Here is an 18,676-nt window from a genome sequence, read left to right as displayed (position 1 = left end):
AAGAAAAAAACTTAAGAAAATTATTTTTTATTGTGTTGACTAAGAAGCAGTGTCAGTAAAGTCATTACAAAAGAAAATGCTGTTGTTTCTTTATTTGTATTTGTTCAATACAGCAGTTAGGAGATTCAACAATAAATTCATTTTGTGTACAACAAGGAACTGGTCCAGTCCGGCTGAAAACCTCCTTCAATTTCCCTCCATTGCTATTCTGTGAGGGTTCACACACTGGCACTGATGGACTAAGCATGCATAATCACATCATGTGACAGAGGAAGCAGTGGCAAAGGAAAACCAGATTTGTTACCCTCTGCTGCACAGATATGATCTTTTCATTGATGTCATGACATTTAGATTTCATGTTTCTCTGCATCACAGCTGCCAAAGTAATATTTTATCAAGTTAGAAATCTGTTGGTTCTCTTTAATCCTTTTATGGACTCCAGCACCGATGCCTCTACACAAAAGAGCTGAGAAAACTGCACAGCAGACATTAGACTGCCCAGCCCCCTTTGGTTCAAGTAACATAACCCAACAGTGACAGCTAGTGGATGTCTGGAGCACACAGTGGTCACTGATGAGTAAAAATGTTTTGACCCTTAAAAAAGCTGGGTTTTTTTTTTAAAGCAATTACTTATTTTTTTAACATTTTCTCCATGAAATAAATTAAGACAGGAATAATAAAAGAAACATACAAAAACATAAGCATTTTAAAATAATACAATTTAGCATGACAAGCTTTCATTTTAGAAACCTTATACAGATAAGAATGAAACTACTCTTATCCTGGTCACCTAGAGATAGAAAGTTACATGTTTTAGTTTTGTATTCATTTGCAATTCATTTAATTAGGAAAATTCATAATCATTCAATCTGTCTTCATAACATATGCTTTTAGATTTTATACAAAAGATGGACAACCAGAGAGACTGAAAGAAACACACAACACCCAATTCTAAATATAAATATCTGGGAAAATTCAGCAAAAGCAAACAAGGTAGTAGGACAAACAGGGAAACAAAAAAGGCTTATTTTGGGGAAAAGTCATCAGGATTAAGCCAGTTTTATCAGATCTGACTGGTGATACCACACATGCAGTTTTATGTCCCAGTGACCACTGAAATGAAACTGCCCAAACAAGAACCCAACGGCAAGACTTGCTTCTAGAAAAACTCTAGAAGCACTATGAAGTCAACGCAGTCCCAATGTGAAGCTTAGAGATGAGCATTTGTCCTGTTGTCATGAGTGTATCTGGGGTTGAATTGAGGGGGAACTGTATGCTTATATGGAAGTGACCATTTAATTAAAAAAATAAGCATGTTGCATTCAATCAAGCTTGAAACTAGCTACTGAGACCCTAAACTCACTGGAGAATTGACATAGACTTCTATACACCTGTACTTGTTTTCCAACCAGAAGAGTTGTACACTTGTGGTCACTACAAAGAATTCAGTTTAAGGCACTTTTGCACTTACTTCACTATTTATCATTTACTATATAGTGCTCCCACAATGTATGCTGGTGACAGAATACACAAAATTGGCTGAAGGGAAGGGCTTACATGCTGACAAGTAACGGTACCAGTTTCTCAGTTATAAATGCTGTGCAAATTCATCATATGGAGTCCTGAAGTTCTGAGACTTTTCTTTGTCAATGCTGCTGCTTCAAGTATCTTTCCTTGACCCTTAGTGATACTTCCTCCAGCGATCAAGCTCTGGGAAAAGGAAAAAAAAGAAAGAAAACCAGCTTATCTCCAAATCCATCAGTTAAATGGAGCACACACTTAGTAAAACACACTTACTTATGTGGCGGTAACTCCAGATGTAGCTGAGCACGCAGTATCCTGCTAACAACATGCCCAGTCCACCTACACCTCCTTTCCTCACATCAATATACCGCCTGTAATACCACTGCCAGCCTGAATCATGCACAGAGTTGAGAAAAGACAAGCACACAAATCTTAAAGAATAGACACCAATCTCACATCTGTATAGCAGATATTAAGCGGCTGCTAACAGCTGATGGCTATAATGCTTTTGTTCTGAGGTAACATCTGACTACAAGCATCTACAATGTTCAATAAAACCTCATTTCTGAGAGATAACACTGTTACAGGAAGTTAGAAGTGACAGACAAACAAATGGGAGGGCGGCTTTTGTGCTGTGAGTAGCACAAATACTGTGTCTCTGTGTGTGTGAGAGAGAGAGATACTGACCTCTTTGCAACATTCCCACAGCATCTTTTGGATGGCTTGGGGCTTTGCAGGCAAGCCATTTAGGTAATTCCCTCAGTCTCACCTGTCCAAGACTCCGGTGTGTCAGAGCTCCTGTAATCCATGACACCGACAGAGAATCAGGAAGCTGAAACACTACAATCGAGCTGAATATTATTCCAAAGTCTTTATTATTGGTACTGGCCCAGTAAAACTGACAATATATGGCAATAATTTTTCTTCATTTATGAACTACTTTATCAATAAAATCTGTGAAAAACGCCTAACACAGTGCGGTGAGCCACAAAGTGACTTGTTCAAATGTCTGAATATAATTCATTAATTATATTATTTTGTAAGTCAGACAGGGAAAGAATCCGGACCATCAGGTCTGTATACATTTTGGCTGGAATACAATTATTTCCAAATACTTACCTTCGTTTGGATTTTCAGCAGTGCTTTGCTTCCTGACCTCAGGCTTCTCCACTGTCTCCACCTTCACTGGCAGACTTTGTGATACAAGAGGGGAAAGAAGGCTGGAAAACTGACCCACTGGTGCCGATTTTGTGAGGAGGCCTGTCATGTGATGGCTCACCTTCAGCCCCTCATTCAGGTTGACTGGAGGAGGCATAGCTTGCCACTGCTGAGATGACGCACGCAGGAAGGGAGCTGTAGGAGGGGTTGATTCTGGCACATCTCGCAGAGGGACTAAAGCCAGTTGTTTAGTCTTTGAGGTTATTTTCTTATCTGATTTTAGGCCTGCATGTTGTGGGCTAGGGCTCAGCAGCTCATCAGACTGAGTTGCAACATACTTTTGATTATCTTCTAAAAGTGGAGCTGGTCCAACACCTGTATCGACTCCGATTTTACTGCACAGGTTGTCATTAGTTTGAATTTGGCTCAGGATGCTCGGCCTGCTGGACTGACGAGGCGATCTAGCTCGGCCTAATGTGGCTTTAACATCCTGGAGGGTGATCTTTGCCTGGTGGCCATTTCCTAACTTCAAAACAAAATTATTCATGGATGAATCCTCAATCTCCTGCTTGCCATCCTCCGAAAACTTGTGTCTTTTCTCTGGGAATTTTGTGCTACTTTCACTCTGTTTGGTTGTGGAAAGCATCTGATTAACATAATTCTTTGTCTTTGGCGTCTTCTTAGGTGCATCTTTGGGTTTAGCGTCTGCAGACAGATGGGCATAGTCTTTGCCTGAGATAGTTTTGGGCTCTGTCTGAGCTGTGTTTCTGGAGCTTAGAGTTGGTTCTGTTTCAGACACCTTTAGTGATTCCTTTGTAATTTGGTCATACTTAGCAGCTTCTATCAATGCACGGAGACTCTTCTTTTTTGGTTTAGAAGTGGTGGGGGGCAGAGCTGGAGATGGAGATAACAAAAGGGTGCTTGTCTTTATTTGATCAACCAGCTTTTGTTTCTTCTTCGTAGTTGGTGAAAGTAATGTCATGGATGATGATGTTCGTGGTGATGAAGATGTCGCATTTGATGGTCCTGATGCTGTGTCCCTTTTACGCGTCTGTCCTTGTAGATCTGTTATGACTGATGATGATGACTTCCTTCCCTTTGCTGTTGCTCTGGACAAAACCGAGTCCAGCTGAGAAGACAATGCTGTCTGGTTTGCTGTGACATCTGGTTTGGATGGTGGCGCTTTAGAGGCAGCAGCTGCCTTGCAATGTGGCAAGTGGCTCTTCAACCTTTTGTACGTTTTCCCGCAGAATGGACACACCTCTGTGGGTGGGTGGGTGACAGAGAACGGGTCAAAATGGGACTTCCAGGGCAAACATAGAATGACCAGTGAAGATGTATTGGAAGGACATAATGGCTGAATATAAATAAGGTATAGTTTTAGTTTTATATGAACAATTTCATCTTTAAAGAAAGAAAATCATATCAAGCACCAGCTAAGTGTGCATAAACATACTGATTATGATCTCATACACAATTTCGAATCACAAATTAACCTAACATGCATGCACGATCGTAGGAGGAAACTGGATCACCCAACCCCCGACCCAACCAGGACGTGCAAACCAAGAACCTTATTTCTGTGTGGCAACAGTGTTAACCACTGCACCAATTGCTTTTGAGGTTGTTGGGGTTTTTTTAAATAATTAAATAAAGTCCATTTTGATGTTAAGTAGACCAGAAAATCAGCTGCACAAAACAGAATACCTATCCTTTCTTTTACTGTAAAGAAGAATAAGTTAAGGTCAGCCATTAGGAACAAAAATAACTAAAATTAAAATGTCACTACATTTTTACACTCGCAGAGCAGTCCAGTTGGAAAGATTGGTTCCTTTGGTGGGCCGACACCTCTTCTGGTTCCCAATCTACATGTTTAACACACCTTGCATTCAAAATATGTCACACGTACAGTTGTGGTCTGAAGTTTACATCTACACATCATGGGCATTGATGTCGTGGTAATTTTTGACTTTTAACTTAACTTTTTCCAAAGTAGCATGGTTATACAACATACATCTTTAATGACTTTAAAAACAATACATAAGTGCACAGGTCTGGCTTTACTTTGCATTTTCTCTAATTCACACAGGGTTAAAAGTATACATACAGTACAACTGGTAACTTGTCTGCCAGCATAAAATGGATTTCTTTGACAGCACTCATTGAATGAGAAAGTCCAAAGAACTTGGTGAAGATCTCAGAAAGGCAATTTTAGATTTAAACAAGTTGGGAAGATCTCTTGAAGCAATTTCTAAACAGCTGCAGATCCCAAAATCATCAGTTAAGACATGTTGGATGTGCCACCACTTTGCCAAGGTCTGGAAGAGGACCCAAACTGTCCTCCTCAGATAAGATGTAATTAATTGGGATGTTCAGGAACAACCTGGGAACCAACAAGGCTCAAGCCTGCAATTAACTTGAAACTGCAGCACCAGTGTCACTGTCTACAGTGAAGCAAGTTTTACATAGCTATGGACTGAGAGCGTGCCAACCAAGAAAGAAGCCCCTGCTCCAAAATAAAAACCGTCAAGCTTGACTGAAATTTGCAGCTGCCCACAAGGACAAACGAAATGTGAGAAAGGTTTTATGGACAGATGAGAGAAAGACTGACCCATAATGTTTGAAGAAGTAAAGATGAAACTTTCTGACCTTAGAAAGCTGTCAGTGGTACTAGTGTATTGCACAAAGTCAATGGAATAGTGAAATTAAAAGCCCAAAACTACCATGACATTCAGACCCATAATGAGTGTCAATAAAATACTGCTTTGAATTGAAGACTACCCGATTAATGGGAAATGTAAGGTAGTTACAAGGTTGACCTTGTCACCTGAATAATACCGGTAGGTTCTCTAGACCAGGGGTGTCGAGCTTATCATGGGGCACATACAACCAAATTTCAAGTTAAATAGGCTAGATCAGTGAAGCCTTAACTGTTTTTGTTTAACTTTCAGCACTATGAAAGTTACCCTTGTTTTCCCTGAGATAAGAAAAATCCCTCAGAAAAATAAGCGCAATTTTATTTAACAAAACATCTCAACTTTTCCATATTACAAAGAAATGCTGATTTTAAAAAAATTGTAAGAGCTGCAAGAAATAAAGGACTTTATAATCTTTATTTGAAGTGTCCATATTTTCCAAAGCCATCCAGTGGGCAGAATCGGAGCTTTTTGGACCTACGTCTGGCCAACAGGCCATATAGTTGATACCTAGTCTCTAGATCAATTTTACATCAAGGGACGCATACTGGCCACTTTGAAATTAGCTAGAACTGTGAAAATCCCTTTTCTGTCATTGTAAAGTAGCTTAACTGCACATTTAATTCCTGGGATATCTCGATTTATTAAAAAGAAGTGTAATTTCAACAGTATGCATTAGTTTATATACAGTGGGGCAAAAAAGTATTTAGTCAGCCACCGATTGTGCAAGTTCCCCCACCTAAAATGATGACGAGGTCAGTAATTTGCACCAGAGGTACACTTCAACTGTGAGAGACAGAATGTGAAAAAAAAAAAAAATCCATGAATCCACATGGTAGGATTTGTAAAGAATTTATTCGTAAATCAGGGTGGAAAATAAGTATTTGGTCAATAACAAAAATACAACTCAATACTTTGTAACATAACCTTTGTTGGCAATAACAGAGGTCAAACGTTTACTATAGGTCTTTACCAGGTTTGCACACACAGTAGCTGGTATTTTGGCCCATTCCTCCATGCAGATCTTCTCGAGAGCAGTGATGTTTTGGGGCTGTCGCCGAGCAACACGGACTTTCAACTCCCGCCACAGATTTTCTATGGGGTTGAGGTCTGGAGACTGGCTAGGCCACTCCAGGACTTTCAAATGCTTCTTACGGAGCCACTCCTTTGTTGCCCGGGCGGTGTGTTTTGGATCATTGTCATGTTGGAAGACCCAGCCTCGTTTCATCTTCAAAGTTCTCACTGATGGAAGGAGGTTTTGGCTCAAAATCTCACGATACATGGCCCCATTCATTCTGTCCTTAACACGGATCAGTCGTCCTGTCCCCTTGGCAGAAAAACAGCCCCATAGCATGATGTTTCCACCCCCATGCTTCACAGTAGGTATGGTGTTCTTGGGATGCAACTCAGTATTCTTCTTCCTCCAAACACGACGAGTTGAGTTTATACCAAAAAGTTCTACTTTGGTTTCATCTGACCACATGACATTCTCCCAATCCTCTGCTGTATCATCCATGTGCTCTCTGGCAAACTTCAGACGGGCCTGGACATGCACTGGCTTCAGCAGCGGAACACGTCTGGCACTGCGGGATTTGATTCCCTGCCGTTGTAGTGTGTTACTGATGGTGACCTTTGTTACTTTGGTCCCAGCTCTCTGCAGGTCATTCACCAGGTCCCCCCGTGTGGTTCTGGGATCTTTGCTCACCGTTCTCATGATCATTTTGACCCCACGGGATGAGATCTTGCGTGGAGCCCCAGATCGAGGGAGATTATCAGTGGTCTTGTATGTCTTCCATTTTCTGATGATTGCTCCCACAGTTGATTTTTTCACACCAAGCTGCTTGCCTATTGTAGATTCACTCTTCCCAGTCTGGTGCAGGTCTACAATACTTTTCCTGGTGTCCTTCGAAAGCTCTTTGGTCTTGGCCATGGCGGAGTTTGGAGTCTGACTGTTTGAGGCTGTGGACAGGTGTCTTTTATACAGATGATGAGTTCAAACAGGTGCCATTCATACAGGTAACGAGTGGGGGACAGAAAAGCTTCTTACAGAAGACGTTACAGGTCTGTGAGAGCCAGAGATTTTCCTTGTTTGAGGTGACCAAATACTTATTTTCCACCCTAATTTACGAATAAATTCTTTACAAATCCTACCATGTGGATTCATGGATTTTTTTTTCACATTCTGTCTCTCACAGTTGAAGTGTACCTCTGGTGCAAATTACTGACCTCTGTCATCATTTTAAGTGGGGGAACTTGCACAATCGGTGGCTGACTAAATACTTTTTTGCCCCACTGTACATGATAAGGACATGTTTGTCAGCATGATTCTTCACACCTAAATTGCAAGATATGAATGTGTAAAATTACAGGAAAAGTTCTGGTAGCTCATTGACCAGCTACCAGTAATTATAAAGAGAAAGTTTTTGTTAATTTACAGAAAATGTCCTTTATTTTACTGAAGACACATTTGAAATAAAAACAGAAATTTCTAGTAGTTAGTGAAGAAACTGGACATTTTCTGTCTTGTGTTTGTTACTTTATTACTTTTTTGTAGCACAAATGGCTTATAGCATCAGCTGCGTAATTTGTGAAAATATAGTTGAAAGTCCAAATTTTATGACCTCCTTCGCATTTTACATAGAGGTCCAGTAGGCCGGATTGGACTTTTTGGTGGGTCAGTTCTGGCCCCCGGGTCTTATGTTTGTCACCCCGGCTTCTAGACGAAGCTATAAACATATTTTTATAATTCAGCAAATTAATATATTGGTCGTTATTATATCACGTGTTTTTTCCGCTATTCTGAATTACAGTTGTGTGACACTTACCACAGCTCATTTCGCACGCGCCTGTCAAACTGCCAATCGGGTGAAAGCATGACTCAGAGCAGCAAAGTTACAGCGCTAAGGTGAAGCGTCAGTAATTATCACATTTACACGCGAGAGTGTCACTTTTAAACAGTTTCGGTTAAGTAAGTTCTCAGAGTCGCGACGGTGAAGTGAAAGACCCCGCTTTTAGGTAGCGAGTTCGAAGCCTGAATGTAAAATCAAAAGTTATCGTAAAATCATCAATATATTGACGCCCTAGTTTAAAATTACACCCCTTGGATGTGGTTTATAACGGTACAGCCCGTTACATTGCTGTGACAGATAAAAGTCTTGTACGAACACGCAGGGTTCTGCTCGGTGGGTGTGTTGCGTCGACTTTATGATTCACTCCTCCCCACTTCCGCCTTTTGAAGTCCCCAAACATGCCGACGCATTTTTGGATGAAGTCAAAATAACCACTAAACGTTTCACAGGTACGCTTGAGGCGTCGGAAACTATGTATCCGCAGAAATGCTTACGTATTTTTCTGGCAGAGTACTGAAAAAAGACGTCTTAGCGGTACAGTAAGGTTTATCTACGTAACACGTGGTCCTCGTGTTTTGTTAATCATTAGATTTCGGTCTAAGTGGTAAAGAACCCAGGTTTAAATTTGCACCTCAAAAAAATTCACAGTGAATTTCCAAAGACAATAAAATCAAGTTTTTCAGGCATAAAATGGCACCTCACGATTCACAATGAACCAAATTATTCAAAAAAAGGAAACATATCAAGAGAGCAAGACATAAGTAGAAAAGTGGATTTTATTGAGAAGGTTAGACTGGCATGAGAGACAACAAGCAAGAATTTCAAAAACAAGCCGTGATGGAAAACAAATACACTACATCAAAAAGTCATCTTCATTGGAAAAGCTGTGATTTGAAAAAGCAAAAAAATCGGGATGGGAAAAAAGTCAGCCATTTCTACAACCATTTACATATAGGATATAAACCTGGATATTATTTACATGGCAACAGATTACAGTATTTACAAAGCCAGGGCTGGAAGCAAAGTGAAACTCTCACGAGCTGCATTTTTGGAGTAAAACTGGACATGGTCAGTGTGCACAGTCCTGAAAAAGCACAGGGTGATTTTTTGGCAGAGAAGCAGAGATTTTAACAGTGCCTGGAAATGGTGCTCTAACAAAGATTGGCCCAGACCAGAATACAGTCACCAACAAAAGTATTCAAGCTTTTGTCTTTTCGTTTGTCGTTTTTTTTTTTTTTGGTCACATATAATTCAAAATGTAGTTTTGAGGGAAATCTAAACAACACAAGGAAAAAAAATGTTCAAGGGGTTTTCAGAGATGCCTGGAGTCAGTGCCAACACAGATATTCTCACATAATGGGTTATATCTTACCACATTAATATTGGTTATAGTATATTCAAGCAATCTAGAGCAAATCTCTGTACATTTATTAACACACATTCATGATTCAGGCAAACAGGGGAGGACTGTCCCTTTACAAGGCATCTAATCACAGATGGAAACAAAGAAAGGGAGGAGCTGGGGGTTCTGGGTCAATGTCAGTGGTCAAAGCCAGGAGGATACGGTGCTAAACACCACCCGGCTAACGGCAGGGAGGCCTGGCTGAGTCGCACCACTCAGAATTAAAAAATAAAAATAAAAAATAATAAAAATCAGAATCAGAATATTCAGTTAGCTCATCAACAATTACATCAGCATCGACACCGGTTTTGATTCAACCCTGAGAAAACAGTGGACTGCATGTTCACTAAGTGGCACACCTGCCTAAGAAGGTAAACTTTTTACCCTCTGAACACCCAGAAATAAGGGACAATTTATACGGAAACTGGCATCTTAATTATCTGATTAAAGATTTAATAATAAAGCAACATTTAAATAGTGATTAAGTCTTAAGAAATTATATCAAAGGAAATAAAAGGTTCAGTCTGTTGTGGTTGTGCCCTCGTCAAGCAGTTTTCTGCAAAACAAGGTGCCAGTGCTGGAGCCAGTTCACTCCTCAAATCTTTAACTGTAATTCTACTACGTCTTCACTTCTGATCGCGGGCGTTAAACCTGCTGATCTGAAATGGAAAAAAAAGAAAAGCTGATGACCGCCAAATGTGACTAAAATGACTTAGCAACAACTTTCAACAGACGTAACAGTAAATTTGGACTAGATGAATTCAGTGCTCGGCAAATCAACTCTCACCCACAGTACTGGTAATTAAACGTTACTTAGATTAATTCCTGCGTTTGTTTGGAAGCCGTGCGTCTCATTTTGGAAAACCTTTTGCTGGTGCCAGCAATGACACCTTGTGAGAAAATAGCCCCAGTAACTCGTGCTGTGAATGCAGAGCTCAGGACAGAGGAGGTGAAGCAGCAGGTTTCAGATGTCATCCAAGATCCAAACGAGGCTTCTTCTCCATTTATATTACCACGGTGTGCACGGCTTACTCGTTCCTCAAACAAATCCTGAACTTACAAGAGGGCCAACTCTTCAAAGAGGAGAGTAAAAACTAATATAAAATGTCTGAAGAAGAATGCTGACGTCTCATCGGATTCTTCTGATGCTGCTCTCTCTCCCAAGTCCTCTTCATGAGCGAGGGGGTGGTCTGTCCCTGTTCAGGTCCTCCATTTTCACAGGTTGTCAGAGGTCATTGGAGCATGAGCTGTTTGAGGTTGTCGTGCAGGATGGTGTCCTTGACGTCCCGAAACACCAGCCTGATGTTCTCCGTGTTGATGGCGGTGGTGAAGTGGTGGTACAGGGGCTTCTGAGTACAGTCGCGCCTCTTGGCCCGGAAGCAGTCCACCATGAACGCCTGGACGTCCGGCAGGCTGTGCTCCGGTCCGTTGTACTCGGGAAAGTAGTCCTTGAGGGGAACGTTTTTCACTTTCTCCTCCAGCAGATCCGTCTTGTTGAGGAATAGGATGATCGAAACGTTGTTGAAGACACGGTTGTTGACGATGGTCTCGAAGATGTCGAGCGATTCACGGAGCCGGTTGGTCTGCCTGTCCTCCATCAGCACCTGTAATAGATAACGGAACAATTAAATACTACTGCCAGTACGGATGGTGTAAATCCTTTAACCTGTACATGTTACATCCTGTCAGGTATTCATAAGCTTCCTTTTAATAGCATTTCCTGTTAACCAAAGTCAATTTGGATTAAAACTGTGGTTTTATGGTGTGCAATAGGTTAAAAAAAAACAAAAAAAAACCCCGAGAAACCCCCCCCCCCCCAAAAAAAACTAGGCTATTTGGGTTAGCCTGCTATTGCATGGCTCTTACAACAACAGTTGGTATGCTGCACAGGGCAAATCAAACAAGAGCTTGTTTTTTAAGTCAGTTACAGCAAAATGAGGAAAACAGTGAGGAACTTGAAACTAGCGGCCAGCATAGCTAAAATGAAGTTGGTTAAGTCCCAGAAAACATATTTATGATGGCAAAACACTTGAGATGGTTCAATCAGAGGCAAATAATTCTTCCATCTGCTTTCAAGCAGCTTGATTCCACATTCAACCATTAAGAAAGCAATGCCATTGGAATCCTTAAAAGGGGACCCATTCTCTTCCTTATTTTCAGCCATTTATATACTGTTATAATGGTGGACACTCATAAAACTCACTCACATTAAATATTGTCAAGGAATTCGGCTTCAGACTACTGTAAACACTCAGTTTCAGACAGGTTTTTTCCTAATCTTGGGTCTTTTCTTCTAAATGGTTCTCTCAAAGAAGCCATACCTGCCTGACATTCAAGCCTTTTGTATACGAGGGACAACCAATCAGAAGTTAGTTGGCTCCATTAATGCTTGAGATAATTTCAGTTTGTGTAAAGTTAGCAGCAAAGCAATATCCTTACATCTGCTCTGAGCTTCGAATCAAGTTTCTGCTGGACATTTCAGCCTCTCGTTTGTGTAAATACTTCAATCCATCACAATTTAATGTGTACTTGTAAAATGTTGTCTTGCAAGTCTTCTCACTGTTTTCCCACCGCTCTGAAAAAGTACCAAACCACAACCCCCCGAACTGAGCCTTGTAAATGTGATGAAGAACAGACCGATTCATGCTGTTGGTGCCCATTTAAACATATCAGTCACATTTTGGGGATTCACATCAGCCTGTCGCTAGAATACTGAAGACGGAAGGGGAAACATGGTAAATAAATACAGCACGACTAGCAAATAAATGAACCAAAGTTGTCACTTGCACATCTAAGTGGTGGTCAAATCAGAGCTTTAGTTAGAAACTCAAATAATTAATTCGTCTTAAGGAAAGTCTTGCAGCTGCACAAGCAGAAGCATCAATGAAACGTTATCAAAAGTTACCACACATTATTGTCAAGAACAAACTGGTTAATGTGCTTCTTATCATCCTATCTGTATTGAGCGTGCTTGCTTGTGAGTGGCAGGAAATGAGATGCCATGGTTTCTTTCTGCATCTGATGCAGCAGCGGTGTTTACTTTAATTTTGTTACCTGGTCATATTCGGAGGAGGAGACGAGGAAGAGGATCGAGGTGACTGAGTCGAAACACTCAAACCAGCGTCTCCGCTCGGATCGCTGCCCTCCCACGTCCACCATCTTGAAGGGAACATTCTTGATCTCAAAGTCATACTCATGGATGCCCTTAGTGGGTTTACGAGCCAGCAGGATGTCCTGTTGAGTGGGAAGATAATCCTAGCAGAAGAGGCAGAAAGACAAACTTTTAATTATTGAGACAAAAATACCATTTGTCCTCATTTCCACCTAACCGTTTGATAGAAAATCCTTTCCAAACCAGGATTTGTTTGCAGACTGAAGAAGAAACACCAGACACATAACAAAGTTCAAACTAGCAGCCAATTCATCTGTTAATACTAGAAATGTGTTTTATTCTTCAGCTCTAACTTTGGGTCCTGCAAAAGCAAGACTGGAAATGACACATTTATGAGCGCTGAGGAAAACACAGCAGAGTTTAAGACTACACAAAAACGATTCCGTAAATATTCACAAATATGGGGATTTCCCACAGAAAGCAATCGATGGGAAGGTCGGCATTTTGTAGAAAATGAAAGTAAAGGTTTGACATAATAAGTTTAACATCTGCTTCTGCTGTAACCTCTGTGGCTCTGTGGAGGAGCTGAATCTAAAGGTGGATATTTCAACTGAAAATCACCAGGAAGCTTGGGTAGGCTCTGTATACAAGCTAATCATCTTTGTAATCATTGTTAAACTGGCTTTAGCAGGTTCAGATTCACTGCTTAATAGAGGGGACGGCTCCAGATGCAGGATAGGTGTGTTCTGTTTAAAAAAAATAACTTGAGCATTTTAAACGTGTCTTACCAAATAAAAAAAAGACTCATACACAGAGTGAAACAGGGAGGAGAGAAACTAGCACAGCTACAATTGACAGCACAAAGAGTTGAAATGAATATTATGTTCATATACTAAACACAAACACCCACAAATGGATGCTGTTTGTAAAATGGTGATGAAAGAAAACACAGCAACTCCATTATGAAAACAGTCATTATGAGTTTGATTATACATTTAGGGGGGGGATTTCATTCATGTTAGTAGCGCCCATTCAAAATGTGCCCATTTGTAATGAGGACACTGTGGTTTGCAACTGTGTGTGCGTGTATTTCTATAATAAACAAAAAAAGCCTGAGGTCAGCCACAGGAGTGAAGTTAACATACACACACCCACAGAAACAAAACTAACTTTTTTAGCTTCATAGCATTTACAAAAGCTATGAGGATGTGTGTGCATGCAACATTATATTCATTCAAACACATATAAGGTGAACCTGCTAAGCCTCTGTCCATTTTCTGTGATATGTAAACTGATATGATGGAAGCTTGCAGTAAACATGACAATGGCATTTTTTTCTTCTCCTAGTTCTGGTTGACATCACCAAGATGTGACACCTCCTTAATCTTGTCATCCCAGACATACAGATCTGAGTGAGCACAGTATAAGGATTATTTTTAATATGAATCATGCAAAGCTACTCTAGTAGAGTCTAAAAAGGTGGTGCTGGAAATGAGCAGAAAAGGCTGCACTTTATGTATCGAGTTCATACTAAAGGTGGCTGTATTGAAGAGCACAACATGAAAGACGCATCTAAAAGAATACAGCAGCCTTTGTGCTTACAACCTTGGTAATAAAAGAAATTAAATTTACAAAACAAACATACGCATACAAATCTCATGAAGACAGTAAGATTGTAGATGTTAGCATAAGCATGTGTGTTTGTAAATAATAGTACAAGTATAAACACTTAATGTCCTCAATGTAAAAAGGATGTGTTTATGATGCACAGAAATCTGAAAAACAATTCAACTTCCAGCATGCTGATGTCAGAAAAAAGGAAGTATTGTTAAAACTCAGTTGGGAGCGGTTAAAATATCTCTCATGTTAATAAAGGAAAAACCCTGATTTACTCTCAATAACGCCCTCAAGTTTTGGACTTTAGACTTAATATTAAGGGTTTATAAACTGTTTGAACTTGCTTACTGTGTTCATCTTGATGTTTTTTTTAACTAAACTTTTAAACACCTGAAAAAAAATTGAGCTTAACTAAATATAAGGAGCTTCTTTCACAAAATGCCAGCATTATCTGCGGCAAGCAACCACCTTAGTCATTTCTAAGGTAACCTTTAATTGTCTGGACATGTTGCAGTATTAACTATAACATGCACAAGTCTGATTATCACAAAGAGTACAAGCAGAAACAACTTACCAGCTCGCCGAGCTTATCCAGATTATCCAAGAAATACTTCACTGACTCACCCTGCGACAGGACAGAGGAGGAATTTCTGTTAATTCTACACAATTAATTAGGTTCTGTCATTTTTACCACAATCAGCAGAAAAAATTTTGCAGCAATAGGTTTGCAAGTGGAAAAGGCGCCGAGATACTAGTGGGGAGAGTGTTTAGCTGCCACACAGACAGAAGTAACCTGACTTTTTTCTTTCTCCCGTGTCCGCCCCAGAGCAGAGTCTGTTCTGAGGTACTGAGGCAGGATGCGCATTATTTAGTAAGACTGTGACACGTGTTTCTAAGTGTGTCTTTGATGTATTCAGAAGTGCTGGTTAGTGTGTGTCTGCGTGGTTAGAAGTGTTTTATTTGAGTTTTTTCCCAAGACTTTTTCGACACTGCTTTTGTGCAGGCAGTGCAAGACCAGACACGGGGCTGCCAGGACTGAGATGCATTCCTTTATCTGTGAGCTGGTGCGGGTCCTGCACTCGACATAAACCAAAACACCGTGTGCAAAAAGAAAAACAGATTTAACCCATCGTCTTTCCTGTGACCTGCAGCGCCTCTACTGCAACGCACTACACTTGCACAGGGGATTTTTGTTTTGTTTTTTGCATGTATTTTGCATTAATGACACGATAGGCATTTAAATGTTCCCAGTTGCAGCGATCGGGTTGTATTTCTCTCTTACCACCATGTACGAGCATTACCCACCCCAGCTTCTTCTTCTTGTCACCTTTTGATCTTTAGGTAAAAAAAAAAACTAACCTGACCTGAAAAACCTGTGATTGTGTGTGCATGTCTGTGTGTGTGTGTGCGTGTGTGTGTGCGCGTGTGTGTGTATGTGCATGGCTAGGATTACCCAAGGGAGGAGCCCAACGGTGTGGCGCTCTACTAGAGTTAAATGAAGAAAAAGCTACTTTTCTGATTTCACATCCGACTCCGCCCGAGTAAAAGAAGCTCATAACTAAGAAGGGTTTGGTTGGTTTTGAAATAATCAAAAATCAAGTCAGATTTTTTTTTTTTCTTTTAAAAAGGAGAAGAGAAACAAGAAGCGCAATCACTCTGCGTTCTCCCTGCTGAGGCATGACAACGCCTGCAGAAGCAAAACTGAAACTCAGCAATATGTCATCTGAACCGACACTTACATTAAAGGAAGATGTGACTAAATAATTCTAATACTATGAATCTCAGAATCTCCGATGAAAAGATTAAGACTATTGTAACGAGCAACGCTGACGTCTGCACTGCAGGAAGTGAGAGAAGCCATGTGCATACTCACAGCGCAACGTGTGTGTGTGTGTGTGTGTGCTTTTTTAAAACATGATAATTACAACCAAGCCTGAAGGCACGTGCGATTTGTGATGCAAATGCTTAAATGGGGCACGGTCAACACGAGGGGATTCTGGGTAATCTGCTGGAAATGACACAAATCTCTTCTTAGAGAAGGAAAAAAATTTTAACAGCTCCCAACAGAATTATTTTTGCCCTCAGGGTTTACAGTGTACTCACCATTAAAACTTAATATTAAGGTTTTGTACACTGTAAGCTTGCAATTGATATTCAGTTTCATTTCAAGACATCTAACAATAATAACTTTATTTTAATCTAAGAGAAAAGGCAAAAAGAACCCAAAACATCCCAAACACTTTTCAAAATGTGTGGTTGGTTTTATAAAAGATGGACATTTGACAAAAACTACACTGTTCTGTACTTACATTGATTTTAATACATATACAGAGACTTTTTTGACCCTAAAATAATGCTTTTTTTAAATTAAAGTCAAATACTGTTTCACTTTGTACCCTAGAACAATTAATTGTCACATATGAATTATTATTTTTTTTTTTATAAACTAACTGTCTTGGCTGTGCAGTAATGTGTGTGTGTGTGTGTGTGTGTGTAGCCCTGTGTCTGTGGTCCATTGACCCTCCACTGATATTACACAACAAATGAAGGCTCAAAGCTATTTCTGATCAATTGTTTAGTCTATAAAATGTCACCTCATTTTCCAGAGTGGGTTGAAGTGACAGGTGACCAACTATTTGGTTTGTTCAACCAATCCGCCAAAATTCAAAGAGCTTTAATCTGTAAACATGTGCACATGTGAAATAAGGATGGGACAATATATTTTATATGGCTTCCATCTGTGGTATCAATATCTTTATCAACACATGTAGGCGATTTCACTTGTTTCGTTTTCACAGATATTGTGATGTATCGCAGATGATCGCCTCGCAGCACACTTAGGCTACAGTGATTCTGTGATACCAACACCTAGCGTCCAGTAACTGAACAGCTAGTCAGGCTTTCAGCGATCCTGCCGCTCTTCAGTTACAGGCTGTTTCCATAGCAGGCTGCTTACATTGTTCCGTTTACTACTGTCACCGAATGAGTCACATTTGTGTGTTTATATGAATGATCAGTCAGTGACAGCTCACTTCCATTATTAAATGCACAGCTCCAGCTTCAAAAGTCTAAAAGGTGCGATGTTTTCCGTGATAATTAACGCTTTTGAAGATTTCGGGGGTGGGCGGGTGGAATAAAGGAACTTGCCAATTTGCAAAATGAATACTTACACTCTTACACAGATAGGTTATGCACGTTAGTGTGTGTGTGTGTGACCTTGTGTAACTCGAGGTGTGTGACACTCTTAGTGTTTGTGTGCAAATAACGCTGAGTGGGAGAGCCAGGGATCTGTTTGTGAGCATAAAGCTGTTTAACTACAGATCAACATTCCTGCTCTGATCACACTTATTCTCCTTGTCTGTCTGGAAAGGTTTGCACCAACAAGCTGAGTGTGTGTGTGCTAGAGCAACAAAACGCCATTGACGAAAGTTTGGTTTTATGCAACCCACTGGCAAATTGTAATTTTCTGCTTTTCATTACTGAAAGCCACTTGGAGAAGCGCAGCCCTTATTCTGTCCTCAGTTGGGGGCCCCTTAACTGCTGAAGTGTTTAAGTTTGTCACATGAAGGCAGGGCAATCAGGGTTATTCCTATACAGACAACATTTTGGCAAGAGCCACAGGAAAATCACCAGCCTTTTGACAAACACACTGTTTTCTTAATTGGGGATTATTTACTTGGATAAAATTGGCTTTTTTTTTTTTGGCTTATTAAATAGCCAGAATACACAGATTTCTGTCAAATCAGGTAAAGTAATCAGTGCTTTAACTGTAAAGCTACACTCATGGGAGAAAGGGGCTTATTTTGTGTCAGGAAAATCCCTGACAGCTGGTCATTTTTAAAAAGAAGCCTAAAGCTACGGTAATAAAAGATAAAATAAGAGCATATCAACAGCCCAGAAAGGACATGTGAACGCACTCCCGACCACATCTGCTCTTCTGGGGTAAACGTCACAGAGTTAAGACGTGCACACTGACAGCCAAAAGATATACGCAGCTGGGAGAGGTGTAAACAGGAAGCCTATTGAATCACATGTCTGACCACTCGGCACAGAGAGAGCACCAGAGACTAAAGAATTAGATGCAGGGAGAGAGGAAAGGGAGGATGAATTGAAAAGTCAGTTTCACTTTCTGTTTTCACTGCCATTTTCATCAATATGACTTTTTGGAAAAACCCATTCAGAAACACCAGAAAACCCTTATTGCACCTGGTGATAGAGAGCTGAGATTGAGAACGTTTTATCAGACAAAACTAGGCCACCATTATCTGTCAGTTATGCCATTTCAGCGTGTGTGTGTGTGTGTGTGTGTGTGTGTGTG

General features: G+C 40.4%; 2 protein-coding genes across 3 annotated transcripts in view; both read right to left on the bottom strand.

Annotated features, from left to right (window-relative positions):
• Positions 1-34: 34 nt before the first annotated feature.
• si:dkey-21c1.4 lies at positions 35-8,856 on the bottom strand. 2 transcript variants are annotated; one of them, XM_042224210.1, is made up of 5 exons: positions 8,204-8,856; positions 2,644-4,039; positions 2,212-2,322; positions 1,798-1,914; positions 35-1,710 (listed from the first exon to the last, which is right to left on the bottom strand). In XM_042224210.1, exons 2-5 carry the CDS (start codon positions 3,662-3,664, stop codon positions 1,682-1,684), a joined length of 1,278 nt encoding a protein of 425 aa, XP_042080144.1. In that variant the 5' UTR covers positions 3,665-4,039; positions 8,204-8,856; the 3' UTR covers positions 35-1,681. The 2 variants fall into 2 exon arrangements, with proteins under 2 accessions (XP_042080144.1, XP_005913594.1); XM_005913532.3 differs by having other exon boundaries at positions 37-1,710; positions 2,644-3,945.
• Positions 8,857-8,985: 129 nt separating this feature from the next.
• Positions 8,986-18,676, bottom strand: part of LOC102295310 (guanine nucleotide-binding protein subunit alpha-13) — an 11,372-nt gene continuing 1,681 nt past the window's right edge. The window contains exons 3-5 of the mRNA XM_005913533.3: positions 14,933-14,983; positions 12,684-12,884; positions 8,986-11,233 (exon numbers count right to left, since the gene is read on the bottom strand). Coding sequence (XP_005913595.2) covers positions 10,862-11,233; positions 12,684-12,884; positions 14,933-14,983 — 624 coding nt within the window. The 3' untranslated portion in view covers positions 8,986-10,861. The remainder of the gene's footprint in view (positions 11,234-12,683; positions 12,885-14,932; positions 14,984-18,676) is intronic.

Source organism: Haplochromis burtoni, unplaced genomic scaffold, assembly GCF_018398535.1.
Source record: "Haplochromis burtoni strain Fernald_Lab_line unplaced genomic scaffold, NCSU_Asbu1 Contig_6, whole genome shotgun sequence".
Classification (NCBI taxonomy): domain Eukaryota; kingdom Metazoa; phylum Chordata; class Actinopteri; order Cichliformes; family Cichlidae; genus Haplochromis; species Haplochromis burtoni.
Note: the sequence above shows the minus strand (reverse complement) of the source record. Positions and strands in the feature narration are given on the sequence as shown.

Coding starts and splice junctions, on each gene's coding strand:
- si:dkey-21c1.4 (XM_005913532.3), bottom strand. Junction 2,323..2,643: donor TGCTGAAAATCCAAACGAAG/GTAAGTATTTGG, acceptor CATGGATTACAG/GAGCTCTGACACACCGGAGT. Junction 1,711..1,797: donor CTGGAGTTACCGCCACATAA/GTAAGTGTGTTT, acceptor TCCTTTTCCCAG/AGCTTGATCGCTGGAGGAAG.